This window comes from Squalius cephalus (assembly GCF_949319135.1).
Source record: "Squalius cephalus genome assembly, chromosome: 13".
NCBI lineage: Eukaryota > Metazoa > Chordata > Actinopteri > Cypriniformes > Leuciscidae > Squalius > Squalius cephalus.
In genome coordinates, this window is record NC_137134.1 from 16,777,942 (window position 1) to 16,794,314 (window position 16,373).

At 37.5% G+C, this 16,373-nt stretch overlaps 1 protein-coding gene across 4 annotated transcripts in view; it reads right to left on the reverse strand.

The window, feature by feature from the left end:
• Positions 1-16,373, reverse strand: part of dennd1b (DENN/MADD domain containing 1B) — a 92,132-nt gene that overhangs the window by 16,245 nt on the left and 59,514 nt on the right. For all 4 annotated transcript variants that reach the window (XM_079890027.1, XM_079890025.1, XM_079890026.1 and 1 more), the window contains 2 exons: positions 8,082-8,207; positions 4,554-4,655 (listed from right to left, as the gene is read on the reverse strand). In XM_079890027.1, the coding sequence (XP_079746153.1) occupies positions 4,554-4,655; positions 8,082-8,207 (228 nt within the window). The remainder of the gene's footprint in view (positions 1-4,553; positions 4,656-8,081; positions 8,208-16,373) is intronic.

Sequence of the window (16,373 nt, forward strand, 5' to 3'; positions counted from 1 at the left end):
GGATCTAATAAATATGCCCATTAAAACTAGGCCTGTGACATTTAATTTTCAGAAGTATGAAAATAAACATGATTTGAAAATATGTATACAAGTATAACGAACCAAAAAATGAAAAAATAATAGATAATTAGATATTAAAAATATTTTCCGAATATATAACATCAGATCATATTAGTCAAACTTCAGTCTAGATTTTTGTTTTTATGTCAATGTCTTGGAAAGATTTAAAGATTGTTTTGGAAGGATGTGGAAAAGTTGATATAAAAAATGTATTTTAAATATATAAAACAAACTCACGAAACTAAATATAATACAGATAAATAATAAAGATGTTATGTAAAGGAATACAGATAAAACAATGTAAAGATGATAAATATAGAACCCAAAATATGGGTTCTTGTGTAAACTATAATTGTATATACAATTTGAATTTCTGTTCATATTTATTTTTATTTTATGGTCTATAAACTCAAAAAAACAAAGCTAAGACATTAAGGAATATATAAATGTTCTCAAGTTTATGGAAGTTTATTTAGTCTTCCAACTTATTAAAGTTATTAATCTGACAATTTTTGCATCCTTATAGGATTAATTAATAACATCTACTAAAAGGTACTAGACAAATGCTTGTATTTATGCATCATTTTATGTTTAAATGTATACATTAGCACATGGTATATTTTATTTCATATAACGCATATAAAATATTCTTGAAATGCTTGCATATATACTGTTTTAGAAATGTATGAAGTTAAAGTTTTTTTTCCACATCTTTTCAGCCAATGTTACCTTGAAGTTGTTTATTGTTGTAAGCCTAAGTAGAGCAATAGTGATGCACCACTAATAAATCGGATGTGCTTCTTGATTTCTGCACAAGTGCTTTGAACCGCCAAGAAGAAAACATTATTTTTTAATGGGACCACTGGAGTAACAGTGGGCCAGAACAGGTCTCCGGTGTCCCAATAACAGGGTGAGGACATCTCTAGGGGTCAGCACCTTTCATTGGACTCTGCTACAGGGTAACTTCATTACAATCTCTTTAATGAGTGATTGGACCACAGGGTTCAGCCTCAGACACCCAATTAGAGCATGTGATCAGGTCAAATTTACACCTATCCAAAACCCTCATCCTTCAGTATCGCGTTACAGACACACTCTCGCCCCATTAATTGGACACTGCTCCTACCTATCTGCTTATTTAGTAGATATTTAAAGGCTGGTATCTAATAGAGCTGGGTATTGAAACAAATTTCATGATTTGATTGGATTTCAATTTACAAGTGTGCGATTCGATATCAATTCATTTTGAATACATATCAGCTACAGTACATGCCAATTTTTCTCAAGTGAAAAAAGTCACTCTCAACTAATGCTATAAACTATACAGGGAACCCTGTCAACTGGTACATTACTGTAATAGCAATGGTTAAAATTAACAACTTACATTTAAATCGTTTTTTATAACAAAATTGTCAATGACTTTTTAATGATATATAATTATGTTTCTACTTCAATGCAGTTTTGAAATATGGTGGCATAAAAACATGTTTTTATGATGGATTTATATAATTTATTAACTATATAACGGACACAGTCACCTCTGATAATAGAGTGATGGAGACACATGCATTTTCTGTAAAGCTGCTTTGAAACGATATGTATAGTGAAAAGCGCTATACAAATAAATGTGGATTGAACAGGTTAAGCAAAACATGTAATAGATATGTAACAGTAACAGTGCATATATATTCAGCACAAAGCTTCTCTATAGAGTTCCTTTTTTTCTAGCTGACTAAAGAGGTTTTGGACATTAAATGGCTTTTCTGAGGTAAATGTTACGTGACATTTTTTACAAGCTGTTATTTTTTGTGTCTTTCCGCGGTTGAAACACTGATTGAGCATTGACATTTCGTTAAGTTGTATCATATCTTTTAACATACCTTCTGATGTTCATTAATGTTTATGTCATGCTTTAACTAGTAGTAAAGAGGAAGAGATGATCGGTTCATGCACGCTTGAACTGAAGTGGCTACAGTGATCCGTCACGGCACATTAAAGATATTTATTGTTTGTCAAAAGTAACAAAGCTTATTGTGATTTATTGGATAGCAGGTGCGCTAAAATTAATATTTAGTGACGTTCATAGACTAAAAGATCGATTCTTGGGATTTAAGTTCTTCAAAATAAGAATCGATTGAAATCGAGAAATCTCCAGCACTAGTATCTAGGAACAAACACTTGATGATGGAGTTGGTGACATTTGTTTTCTAAATTTCTTTATTTCATTATGCTATATTAACCCTCTGATGGTCCTCGGTCATTTCTGACCGAATAATTTTCTGTTTTGAAATTTTAAAAATCACAGCTTCATCGGAAGGTTATGAAACTTGGTGACTTTTCTGGCATTAGGTATGTGAATACAAAAAAAAATTGAGGTCATGATCCGAGCATGCTAAGTGGTCGTAAAAAAAATAGTCACACTCGTGGTCTTCGGTCAAAAATGACCGACCCATAGGAAATGAATGGGAAATTTACAAAAACACAAAAATTCTCTGAATTTTTGTCTGTACAATCTACAAATCGGACACGATTCTAAAAAAAAGTACACCGCAGTAAAGGGGTGACACTCTACAACATCAAGAGTGCAAAAAATTCACACCCACCCACACACACACACATACAAACACACGTTTATACACATACACACCAATAAATTCAGATTACAAAAATCTGTTTTGAATTTTTAAAAATCACAGCTTCATCAGAATGTTACGAAACTTGGTGACTTTTCTGGCATTAGGTATGTGAACACACAAAAAAATTGAGTTCATGATCCGAGCATGCTAAGTGGTCGTAAAAAAATTAGTTATGATTTTGGTCTTCGGTCAAAATTACCCCCATAGGAAATGAATGGGAAATTGACAAAAACACAAAAATTCTCTACAAATCAGCCACGATGCAGAAAAAAAATGCTCAGCAATGAAGGGGTGAAGCTCTAAAACATCAAGAGTGAAAAACATAACATAACTAATAATTATAATTAATATATGTATATATAATTAATATAATAATTATTAAAATTATTAAAATAATAATTAATAAAATGTTATAAACCTTGGCAAAAAGTATTATTTGAGAATTTCTAAAAAAATGCATTCAATCCACATCTTAAAAGTAAGTAATTTGGTCCAAAAACAACTAGAATTCACAAACATCTCCATTTAGAGCTATACAGGCATCTAGTGGTAAACCCATGCAATATCATGTTTTATTTAATTTTATGATTAATAAATTGATGAATTTTTTTTTTTTTTTTTTTTTTTCTGAAAGCCTAGTCTCTATTTTACCCGAAAATACTGCATAGAATTTTTTTTTTTTTAAATAAAAAACAAAACAAAAAAACATTATTTTCAATGTCAAAAAATGGACTATAAATATTGCATAAATATTAATAAGTTCAATCAAATTGTCTCAAAATTCTAAATTAAAAAGAATAAATATTATAGAACAAAAATAAATTGCATTGGTTTTTACTGGGATGGAGGAAGTTTCATTTTTAGGTGTCCGGTCATTTATGACCGGGAAGGCCCCCAGTGTGACTGCTAAACGAAGACCATCAGAGGGTTAACGGTGTACAAATGTTCCAAAACGCCATGTGTTAAGGGTAAATGCATTGAAAACTAGAATATATAACAATAGATTTGTGATCTTCACATTTAATTATGACATGAACAAAAGGCATAATCACTAGCTAGAAAAACGTTTCCAAGCAACTAAATTTGCTGAATGCAACTACGCCGCATTAAAAAAAACGCTGCATCTGAAGGTGTCAAGGGGGTAGTGATGAGAGTCTGGAGGAAGAACCAGTTAACCGGACCTGTGCAGACAGGGAGATGGGGAGATGCCAGAGCGCTGCTCTCTCTCTCTCGTTGGCAGGGTGATCGTGAGTTAGCATCAGGCGCTGGAAGCCGTGGAGGGGGGGGTTAGGATACAGAAAGCAGGTCGCCGTTGACAGACTACCCCCGCAATCTCTTGGCAGCCAGCCTCTACTCGTTTCTAGGCAGGGCCAGCCTCCAAGCGGATGTGGTTCATGGTCAGAACGGGGCACTGCGGTGCTGGCCTTTTGCAGTACGGCCAAGTTGGATATAAGGCCTCTCCCGGAGCTACTGCATGGGCGGGAGGTGGAGATGTCTTTGAACTGCTGGTCACTATCTGGGTTTTTGGAGGGAACGTTATGTGGATGGCGCGTCAAGACGGAGATGTGATTAAATGCGCAACTGCTCGTTCCGGGTATAAATTAAGACTTTAGCGGAGGGGGAAGGAAAGAGGCTCGATATCATGGCTATAAATAGAGTTGGAGGGAGAGATGGTTCAAGTCTAAGCAAGACAGTAATCCTCTTGGAGTTATTGTGCACTATGTTGAATGAGTATCTATATAAATATCATAAACTTGTCTAATAAATGAACAAATCAGGAACACTACAAATGTGGTTTTTAAGTAATTTATGGTTGAGGCTTAAAACTGAAAATCTCCTCCATCGTTTCCACTTTACCTGCTTGAAGAGTTGCAGGTTCACGGCCATCGCAAGGAAACTTCTCATGGTGCTGGAGCGGTGTGCCACGAAGCTCTTCTCGCAGAAGGTGATTGGCTCTCCCTGGAGACAAGAAAGCCAGATTTAATGACTATAGACAGTCCGCTATTGGCTAAAACGCCTGCTAACTGTGCTGCTTCATCCGAGTCTCACAGACAGATGTTTTGTTTGACTGCGCTCACTTGTTTATCATCATCACCCGTTGCAATCAATTACATCATGTCACATGAACAGAATACAAAAAAAAGTTGCCAGAAGAGATCTAAGGCTTGTTGAGAGGATTGACACTTTGCCCGTATGTGTGAATTAGAAAAAGATTTGGAATTGATTTTGGGCTTATAGGGTTGAAACAACATTTTTCTATGCAAATCGTTCGTAAAACCATCCCGACACAAATTTTATTGCATTGTTATGGTGGCCGAGAGAGCTCAATGCAAGGCAACTGTTGAAAATACATGCAAATAGAAAAAACACCAGCAAATTAAGAAAACATCTTCATCACTTTGACAACACGTGCTGTGTTTAACAACGCGTTTCTGTATTTGGTTGAGTTGTGAGTATTTTCAGCACATTTCTATATTTGGTTGCATTGTGTGTATTTGCAGCGCATTTCTATATTTGGTTGAATTGTGTGTATTTGCAGCACGTTTCTGTATTTGTTTGCATTGTATTTGCAGCGCGTTTCTATATTTGGTTGAATTGTGTGTATTTGCAGCACGTTTCTGTATTTGGTTGCGTTGTGTGTATTTGCAGCAAGTTTCTGTATATGGTTGCATTGTGTGTATTTGTTTGCATTGTATTTGCAACGCATTTCTGTATTTGGTTGAATTGTGTGTATTTGCAGCACGTTTCTGTATTTGGTTGCATTGTGTGTATTTGCAGCGCGTTTCTATATTTGGTTGCATTGTGTGTATTTGCGGCACGTTTCTGTATTTGGTTGCGTTGTGTGTATTTGCAGCAAGTTTCTGTATATGGTTGCATTGTGTGTATTTGTTTGCATTGTATTTGCAACGCATTTCTGTATTTGGTTGAATTGTGTGTATTTGCAGCACGTTTCGGTATTTGGTTGCACTGAGTATTTGCTGTGCGTTTCTGTATTTGGTTGCATTGTGAGTATTTGCTGTGTGTTTCTGTATTTGGTTGCATTGTGAGTATTTGCTGTGTGTTTCTGTATTTGGTTGCATTGTGAGTATTTGCTGTGTGTTTCTGTATTTGGTTGAGTTGTGAGTATTTGCAACGCGTTTCTGTATTCGGTTGAATTGTGTGTATTTGCAGCACGTTTCTGTATTTGGTTGTGTTGTGAGTATTTGCAACGCGTTTCTGTATTTGGTTGCGTTGTGAGTATTTGCAGCAAGTTTCTGTATTTGGTTGCGTTGTGAGTATTGGCAGCACATGTGTTGTCAAATTGATGAAAATGTTTTCTAAATTTCCTGGTGTCTTGTCCATTTACAGTGTGTTTTCTTCAGTTGCAGTGCGGTGAGCTCTCTCGGCCACTCTACATTGATGCACTGAAAGAGATTATTTATACTAGAAGTGTATAAAAAACAATTCTTTATACAAATGACATTGAATGCAAATATTTATACATAGTAAACTATTCCTAAGCAAATTGTATCGCATTGTCCCACTGAATAGTATGCAACCATTTAAGAATGGTTTTACGAACAATTTTCAGAAAAATTCATTCTGCTCGAGTTTCACGAACAAGGCTCAATAGCAAGAAAGGCTAGCATTTCAAGCAACCTTTCTTTTTTGTTCTTTAATTATAATCCAGTTATAAATTTGTATAATTCATTTTCACAACAGCTAAGCGGCGTGGCTTAAAACCTGTCTGATCTGCGTATTTGTTACCATCGTTCTTGGTGCTCGGGGGTCAATAACAAAAGAGACCCATGAGGTATCACACTACGGTGACCTATATAAGTCCATGATTGCCGACTCTTGCATGGGAGCTAATTATGATTCCCTGCATTGTTTCATTTACAGCTCAGTTAGATGTCGGCGCTATGTTAAGGCGCTGAAGGGAAAGCATATGGGCTCCATAAAGCAGAGCGGAACTTCACACAGATGATTCGTTGCAAATGGAGGAAACTCTTTAGAAATGCAGCACACAGAATATAAGCCATTATCGCAGAACATGACAGTAATCCTGGTGAAATACTGGATGTGTAAAATCAAATACCGCTATCACATTTCAGATACATGCAGGCTTTCTTCAAGAAGGAATGCTCTGAAATGATGCATAAAATTACTGATTTCATAGTAAAATATTGCAACTAATGCAATGTTTTCAACTAAATAGCTCTGCAATGCTGTCATTTCAAAGACATAAGGGTGTTTTGTCTCTGTAATAACAAAGTGAAATATTAATCAAAATAAAGCAGCACAAAGGCTGATTTTCAATCGTTCGACTTCTCAGACTCTTAATGAGATGGGGCCGACTGTCAAAAAGAGCGACCCATATTTGAGCTTGTGTTTTAAACCAAAAGCGAAGCAAATGAAAGTGGCGTGACTGAGGGCCTTCTATGTAAAAAAAGAAAGCATGAAAACAGTGGTAATTCCATGTAGATTTGCAGACAATGTGCTCAATTGAGGCAGCGCTTTGAAGGCTAAGAGTTTCACAGACTTGACTTCGAGCATATGTGTATTTTTTTTTCTAGCGGCGAAAAGACAGTTTGTGCACAACTGCTAAAACATCAATAATGTATCTTCGCTCTGTGGGTCTACACAAACCAATTACTCTCTGCCTTGCCAACAAAGATGGCCACATTTGACAAACAGAGAGCACACTTTGTTTTCCTCAACACCACTCACGTAACCGGGAGGCACATTTCAGGAGTTTAGAGGGTCTGAGAAGACCACGAAGGCCCTGAGACTTCAAAGAGACAGTCCAGGCTTTTTAACATCTGACATTTCAGCTATGCAGACAGGCCCACCTTTCCCTGCACCTGTTTTCCCCTTTCTTTCAGCCTTTCTTTCTCTTGAAATGGCTTTGACTGAAAAAATACAAATAGGCCACTTCTTAGGTTTAACTGAAACATTCTTAAAGTCTACAGAAAAAAAAAGAAAGAAAGAAAGAAAAAAAAACTATAAATACTAAATATATATATATTTTAAAATAAAAAGTTGATAAACCCACATGACATATTTAGAGTCATTAAAACGTGTTTATATTTAAAAAAAAAAATTGATGATAAACCCACATGACATTTTTAGAGTCATTAAAACTTGTTTATATTTTAAAATAAAAAACTGATGATAAACCCACATGACATTTTTAGAGTCATTAAAACTTGTTGAAAATAGTATAAAAATGTAATAATGATTCTGAAATGTGATCTTAGTCACTGACATAAGCACAAATAAAAATGCATAAATATTTATAAACGCATACTAATAAAATAATTAAATGATGGTACATTGGTGTTGATAAAGTGATGATAAGGTGATATTCAGTGCAGAGCTTGAAGAGAAGAGTGGTAGTCTTACAGGTTTATATCTCAGGGCGTCCCGATAGGAGCCAAACAACGCAGCCTGAGCATGCAGAAAGGCCCGAGCCACCCCGCTGCCTGTAGCGGTCGACTGCTTTTTCAGCTTACTCTTCAAACTGGAGACCTAAAAGAGGGAAAGAGAGGGAGAGAGTTAAATTAACACCTCTGAAATAGGTGGAGGAACAGGCAAACCCATTCAGAGTGTGAAGTGTCACATTTACAGGTCACCCCCCACCCTAAAAACCAAAGAAAGAAATCAAGAAAAGCCTTCTATCTCTCAAGAGCACCTGCTGCTCTGTTAATTGAAGCAATGGTGCCGTGTGCAGGGGTGGGGCCAGAGAGCAAAATGACTTTGGCAGAGAATCTTGGTCTCTCTTGCCCTTCTCTTTCTTACTAGCTACTTCCTAAATTCTCTCGACATACATATACTTTCATTATATGATTTACAATTATCTGCTACTGGTCTGCTTTCAGTTCCTTGTTGAGTCCAGTCTGATAGTGATGAAAATCAACTTTTGAATTAAATGTGTTCTTTTATTTTTGCGGGGCTTAAAAATATTTTACAGGTGGAAGAAAATGTGATTTAAGTAAAATAAATAAGCCTCCAGCTGAAGGAAATGCAAATTCATGCCATTCTGGATTGCAGAATTAGAGGACGCAGGAGAAGTAAGTTAAATACTCTTAATCTTAAAAAATAAGATTAAAACAAATATGATGTTTAACTAAACATTTTTGCTTATTGGTATGGCTGAATTGGATTATTGAAGGTCAGCAGCAAAGACATTGGTTAATAAAGTGAGATTAAATACACAAAGTATATTTGTGTTGTTTAACATTTAATTACTGCAGGTTTGCATAATATTCTGAGAAATATGTTTCTGTTATATTTTTATGTGTTTTGTGTAAGTGAGATTAATAAATGCTTGTTTACATTTAGTTTAGAACTACAATAAGCATTATGTTCACACACACACACACCATCTCTGCACTTACTCCCCATTTCTCTCAATGTGCCAGGACCGGTGTCAGTCAAAAAATTGGACGACAAAGTAACTTTTGGTAGTAATTTTTTGGTGTAAATTTGAGATGGTCCTCACTGCAGAACACGAAATCCAGGGGGAGGAGTTGGATCCAGATCTAACTCCTCCCACCTTACATATACCTAAACCTACCCATCTCCACCCCCTGATCCCTAAACCCACCCCTAAACCTACCAATCTCCACCCCTTAGATCTGGATCCAACTCCGCCCCCTGGATCTCGTGTACTGCAGTGAGGTGCTACAGGTAAATTTACTCAGAATTTGGAAAAAGTAATCTGATTACGTAATTCAAGTTGTAACACCCCAACACTGGGTGTAACAAACATGCAGAAAACATTTTGTTGTCATGTGACAAGAAAACCATAGAATAGGAAATTAGAGAAAGTAAAGGTTAGTTCATGAAAATGTGATTTTATTTGTAATTGACCCATAAGCCAAAATAAATGTGCATACATATTTATAAATGCATACTTTGCATTTGCATGAATTGCATGTCCCCACCAGATTTTTCCCCATACTCCCAAGCCTTCTGTATCAAAGCATCCAAGCCTGTCATGAGACACAGCGGTGCACGAACACATGTGGATGAACCATGAAGCGGTGCTTGATCCAGGTAATCTAAGGTAACCAAATTGATTACATATTCTGTGGCGCTCATAACCATCTGCTGGCAATTCATTTGCACGCCTGCAATTGACACTGAGCAGCGTGCATATCAATAATCAGTTTAGATTGCTTCATTAGGGAAGATCAAGCAAGGACCATAAACGAGAGCATTTAGGCAGTCCACAGAATACCAAGAGGCAGTTCAGTTTAGGAACGCAGCAAAAGCACCTGGGTGAATCGCCACTGACCCTTTTGAATGTGGAAAGAGGTTTTGTTCCAGATGTTCACAAAATGTGGCATTCTTCATATCGAACAAGTTCAATTTTTGTTGTCTTTTGTCCTATTTGTCCCTATTGGGATGCATCTCTTTTTCACAGAGTCCCTGAGCTGATATGGCGAATACTCAGAAGCATCAAACTGGAAGTTTAGCGGCACTAAATTAACAAGTGTCATCTCCATATTCACACTGGCTAAGTGCTTTTATGTTTATGTAAAGTTGGCGCCATATTAATATTTCATGTTGATGCGTTGTCTTTTTTCCCTCACTTCTCTCGCTCTCCCCAAACAATCCGTTAAACAGTCTTCATTTTTGAAGAATCAAAGAAAGCAAAATGCCACTCACACTCAGGAGAACGTTCACCATACCCAGTGGGCAAATAAGAGGAGATAAAACAAAAGGTTGTGCACAAGAATGTCTTCAATATTTCTGAATTAAATTAAGCGTATATCTAATGAAATAAATGTATATAATGTTACTTAATATTTATTATTTACAATTACACATGCCCAACCCCCCCCCCCCCTCCCCTCCCCTCCCCTCTCCTCTCACTCATATATATACTACTGCTAATGCTAATAGATACACAGACACACTGATGTGAGCATGTAAGATGTGCTGCTGCTGCATAAATAGACATGCATAAATCCAGTAGCAGATCTAGGCAGGTGGAGCTGGGGGAGGTGGAGGGTCTCAGATTAACTCTGACGGAGGATGCAGATCTAGACAGGTGGAGCTGGGGGAGGTGGAGGGTCTCAGATGAACTCTGATGGAGGATGCAGATCTAGACAGGTGGAGCTGGGGGAGGTGGAGGGTCTCAGATTAACTCTGACGGAGGACGCAGATCTAGACAGGTGGAGCTGGGGAGGTGGAGGGTCTCAGATTAACTCTGATGGAGGACTATCTTACAGCAAACACTGAACCAGACTATTTAAATGTTGAGCAAGAAATCTCATTGGCTGCAGGATCAGCAAAGGCCAATTAGCTTGTGCCATGCAGTAATGATGTGATCGCACGAAGAAGGACCTATCAGCCTGCGCCAATTAGAGTTTTTAAATTATTTTTCTACAGGCTCTATATATTAGATAAGCCTGTATGATGATACAATTAACTACAATGCATTTTTTTTCATGAATCACGTTCACAGATAATGCTGGTGATACACTTCAATTTAATAACTGGGCGGCACAAGCTTGGCCAATAATTGATCAGTCAGACTAATTAACTTCTATACTTTGAGTAGCGTTAACGAGATGTGAGCGGGTGGGGCATCAGAGGGGAGCTTAGCTCTACAGGTGATAAACCTATTTGGCAGTGACATTTTTTAGTGTAAAGTCATTCAGCCTATAATCTGATCAAAGGGAGAGTCCCCCATTGGGTCCAATTATAACTATGGTATTGTAGGAGGTGGGTAGCTAGGGTGGGGTGTGTGTGTGTGTGTGTGTGCGTGTGTGTGTGTGAGGGGGGAGGGGGGGGTGACTTATGTTGAGTTATGATATTCATAATCTATGCAGAGAGGCCTTTCCACTATAGGTCTTCTCCCCATAGCTGTGATCTTTTCAATTTACATCAAGCGAGGATGGCTGAGGATGAAAGTGCAGCCTCCGACTCGCTGAGCCCGTCGAGGGCAAACACAGGGCCTCATTAAAGTCTACTGCATGGACTCCCCAACAGGGTTTGAAGTGCGTCAAGTAAAGAGCACAGGGTCAGAGGTGGCCCTGAAAACAGATCTCCATTTAACTCACCAGCTGGAGATGATAATTAGCAGGTGCATCACTGTCTCCTGCTCTAAAGGATGATACCATGGAGATCTGCTCTGCGGTGGGCTTCTATTATACACCGCGAGTTTCAACAGAACACCACTTCTGAGACGCTTTTGCGCGCGCACGCACACACACGCGCACGCACACACACGCGCGCGCACACACACACACACGCGCACACACACACACACACACACACACACACACACACGCACACACACACGCACACGCACACGCACACGCACACGCACACGCACACGCACACGCACACGCACACGCACACACACACGCACACGCACACACACACACACACACACACACACACACGCCGGTCTCTCCTCGAGAGCTGAGCTGTTTATGGTCAAGGGATTTTAATTCATTGAACTGGACAAGCCGCAGACAGGCGCTACACACAGTCATGTCCTCACGCATATATTTTACACTTTTTCCAGGTTTATAAATGAGATCTGATGGATTTTACAACCTGACTGGATATTTAGAGATTTCTTTTAAATATATATATATATATATATATATATATACACACACATATACACACATACACACATATACATATATACATATATACACATACATATACAGCTCAGCTCTCGAGCCTGTATGATGATACAATTAATTTATAAAAGTCCAAATAAAGAAGTAAAAAATTAAGTGATCATTTACTAAGCTAATCTAGACATGTAAATAAATAAATCAGCTCACAATATTGTCAGGTTACATTGTGACCATTTTGGAGTATGGCTGAAATACTTTTTTTTTTTTTTTTTTTTTTTTAAACAGAGGGAAAAATATGTTTTGTTAAGGATTCTGTCCAGGGATGGAAAGCCGTTGGGAGGCAATTAGAGGACTACAAAGAAAAAAGAAATAGATATGAAAATCTTCTGCTTTCTTTTGATGTGCAATAGGCTGAAAAGTAAATGTACACGCGGACTGAATTCACATCCTTTCAGAAAAACACAAAGACAAAGTGTATTTCAACCGTAATGCTAAAGGAAACGCAGGTTAGTGTCTTGTTCTTAACGCGGTAAAATAATAATTATGGTAATTAATTAATTAATTGAAATTATATAACTTAATATAAAAATAATAAAACTCTTTTCAAACAAATAAACAATGCTTACAAAGTTTAGTGTATTTCTTAATACACTGAATACATTTCAAATAAATAATAAAAAGTGTATAACTTAAATGTAAAACTAATAAAACAATCATCATCAAACATAAAAAATGCTTAAAGATTACTAACAAAATGCAAGGTATTTTTCTTAAAATGCAGCATACATTTAATAAATAAATAAAAATATATATCTGAAACTTTTATCAAACATAAATCAAATAAATATGGTAAAACTATTTTTTTATATTTATCAGACAGTTAAAAATAAATAAACAAGTACCGAACTGAAAGAAACACCAATACAAATGACCACTGAATAGTATTCACTAGTTAGCATTCACAAGCAAATGACTCCATCAATCACTGCTAGTTTATATGCAAACAGAAGCATGCTGAATGCGCAAGTTATTCGATTTGGAATCTGGAAGATGTAATGCAAGTTTGTTAAAAACGAAAAAATACATTCAAACACTAAAAAAGACTGGACATTTTTGAATGTAAATGTGAAAAGTAAACCTTTGGTTTTTAAGACATCTGCATTTGATTTCAGTCTGACACTCAAGCAAAAAGCGGCAATCAAGTACAGTTATTGTTCATCAACAGACCAATAATGGTGGTGCCTTGAGGGCTGGACACTGCATTAGTCCACTCGGGGCGGAAATGAGCCCCACCTGGTCTGTTGGCCTGAAGAACTGATCCTTTAAGAGGGTCCTGAATGGGCTTGATTTGCGATGCCTTGAAATAGAACAAGCGCTGAAGAACGCAACATTCCCACTTTCCCCAAACAGTAATTGTTTGGTGTGTCAGCTGATGTAGTGCTTGTTTTTGTTTTCTCTCGAATCCCAATTAAACACCATGCCGGGTGATCTCAGAGGAGGCGCGCGGATATTGCACTCTCTCTGATTAATTTGTTAACCTTCATTTGGTAGCTTAATATACACGAGGTGGGTGTGCAAACTTGAATTTTCGCTGTTGATTGAGAACGTAAACGATCAAACGCAGGAAGTACAAATATAAGTTGTGTGGAAGAGACGAAAAGGGAGACAACCGGAATGACACGAGCAGCAAAGACAGAGAAACTGGAAAAGTAAACAATAGATCTGGCGTAACTTGAACAAAAGTAATAAAGTCAAAAGGAATATTTTATCAAAACAGTCTCAGGATTGATACAGCACCTGTGAGCAGAGAGAATCACATCCAAATAAGATTGCAGCGCTGTTTGGTAGCACAATGGATTCATAATTTTCTATTTTTAGATCGTTTTAATGACTGCACAAGTAAACACCCCCCTTACCCCGCTACCAAATCCAATTATAATTGAATAAAATAAAAAAGCAACAGTTTCACAATGTTTAAGAAGGAAAACACCTTCATTTATTTGTGAGAGAGCAAACTCTCCTTTTAACATAATTTATTTTCTGTCTTTTTCCTTTTGCAGAATCTACAACCACCCATCATTAAAATCTCCTAAATATTTATAAATTCAGTTCTTGATGGCACTAGAAAAACTTCAGCGACAAACACCTTCTAAAACAAAGAAAATCTAGTTAGAAATAATAAAGTTAGCACAAAGAGTCACACTAAAAAGACATAAAAGTGATCTTTATTTGAATGTTTATATACATGGTGGATCAAAAAGTCACTTCAGACGTTTTCTCATTTTCACACATTGTACAAAACAAAAAGTTGTGCTAAATTTATTTTGAACCCTCGTGTGACACTTTCGAAAAGTGTGGTGATTAAAACTGCAACCCAAAAAACACAATCCTTGGACTTTCAACCCCGTCCCATCTGATGTTTCCAATAAAAAGGCATGTTTGAAATCATTCTCAAGCGTTCGCCACATCCTTTCTGAGCCGCTGCAATTATTATCTCTATTTGTAAAATCCGTTGGTTTGTGCAGAACGGAATCGCTACTGGCGTGGTAGCATTTCTAATAGTCAATAAATCTAAAATATTATGTGTGAAATTGGGAAAAACTGCCATTAAGTGACAGACAGCGGTGAGCACAGCATAGGGTCCCGTCTGAAAAAAGGGCCGAGTAATTCAGGACAACTGTCACCCCTGACCCGTCTGAGAACGGCTCTAGTGGTCAGACTCTCCAAATAATAAAGCCCACATGGTAAAAAAGCCTTCAAACACTTAATTAGATGAATCTCAAGGTTCGGCTTAAATCAATAAAAGACTTGGGAGGAAAGAGAAGAAAAAAAGAAACGCTCCAGGGTCAGTTATATTCTATTTTGCTTTATAGTTGTAAAATGCATTGATTTTTTTTAGAGGCCAGAAATGCTAAAATCTCGGAATAAATGTGTATTTAAATAATGAAAGTAAAAAAGTGAATCAAATTAATTGATTCAATTAAATTCCATCGATTGGCCCTTTTTATACACCAAATTGCGAGGCACTTTCGCCATGTGACAGACTATTTAAGATGGAAAGGGCGGGGGGGAATAAACCCAGAGCGTTTGCTCAATTTAAACGTATTCCTTGAGTTATGAATTTTAATATCCCCAAAGGTATGATAACCAGAGGAAGAGAAAAATGAATTTTTGCGGTGATAAATATATTATTGTAGGTGACATTTACATTCAGGTGGGGTAATTTAACATGATATGCAGAATACGTTCTATCATTAGTCAATGAAAAATTGCGTGAGAGGATCAAAGCAAACATGAAGCTGCCACTTAATTTATCACGCTACGAAGACAAAGAGGTTTTTTCTTTCCCCTCCGTCAGTTTCAAAAGACCCGACTCTTTTTTTTATAGGACGCTCTCGGTTTGCAATTTAATTTACAAATGGGATGCCAGTGCTGAGATGGCATAACAGAACAGGCTGGCTTTTTCTGCTTGGACAGACAGCAGCGGGATCCACCGAGTCATATAGGAGTGTTAAAACACCCCCCCACCCCCCACCCCTCAGCGGGACAGAAAAAGCGAACGCGAGAGGAGAAGGAAAAAACAAAAAAACAAAAACACACGTTTCTTTATGTTCAAAAGGACAGATGACAGACGTGTTTCTGACCCTGACGCTGGATGCACTTCCCTGTTGCACTGACCGTGCCACCTAAACATTAATTAAAGAGAGAAAGCGCTGGCATGTGGCAGAAAAGCAGGATCTAATAATTGGCCCCCTTCTTCCCCGCGCCTACAGAAAATCCAGGACTTCTAGCGAGATGTGCCACTGGGCAGAGAGAAAGGGGAAGAAAAAAAAAAGAGATGAAGGCAGGAGTTTGAAATTCACAGAGATGGCTGGCGAATTGCGACGGACGTTTAACGTCACAGGGCAAGTTTGCAGAGAGTGGTTTTTGGGGATTCACGGCTGAGTCTGCTAATGATGAGGACAGAGGTGCGGTGTGTTCCTCTGACCAGAAAGAGACTGTTTGTTTAAATGTGCAGGTGGACGAAAAAGAGAATGGGAGAAAATGGCAATCATATTTGTGTGTGTGTGTGTTTGTGAATTTGAAA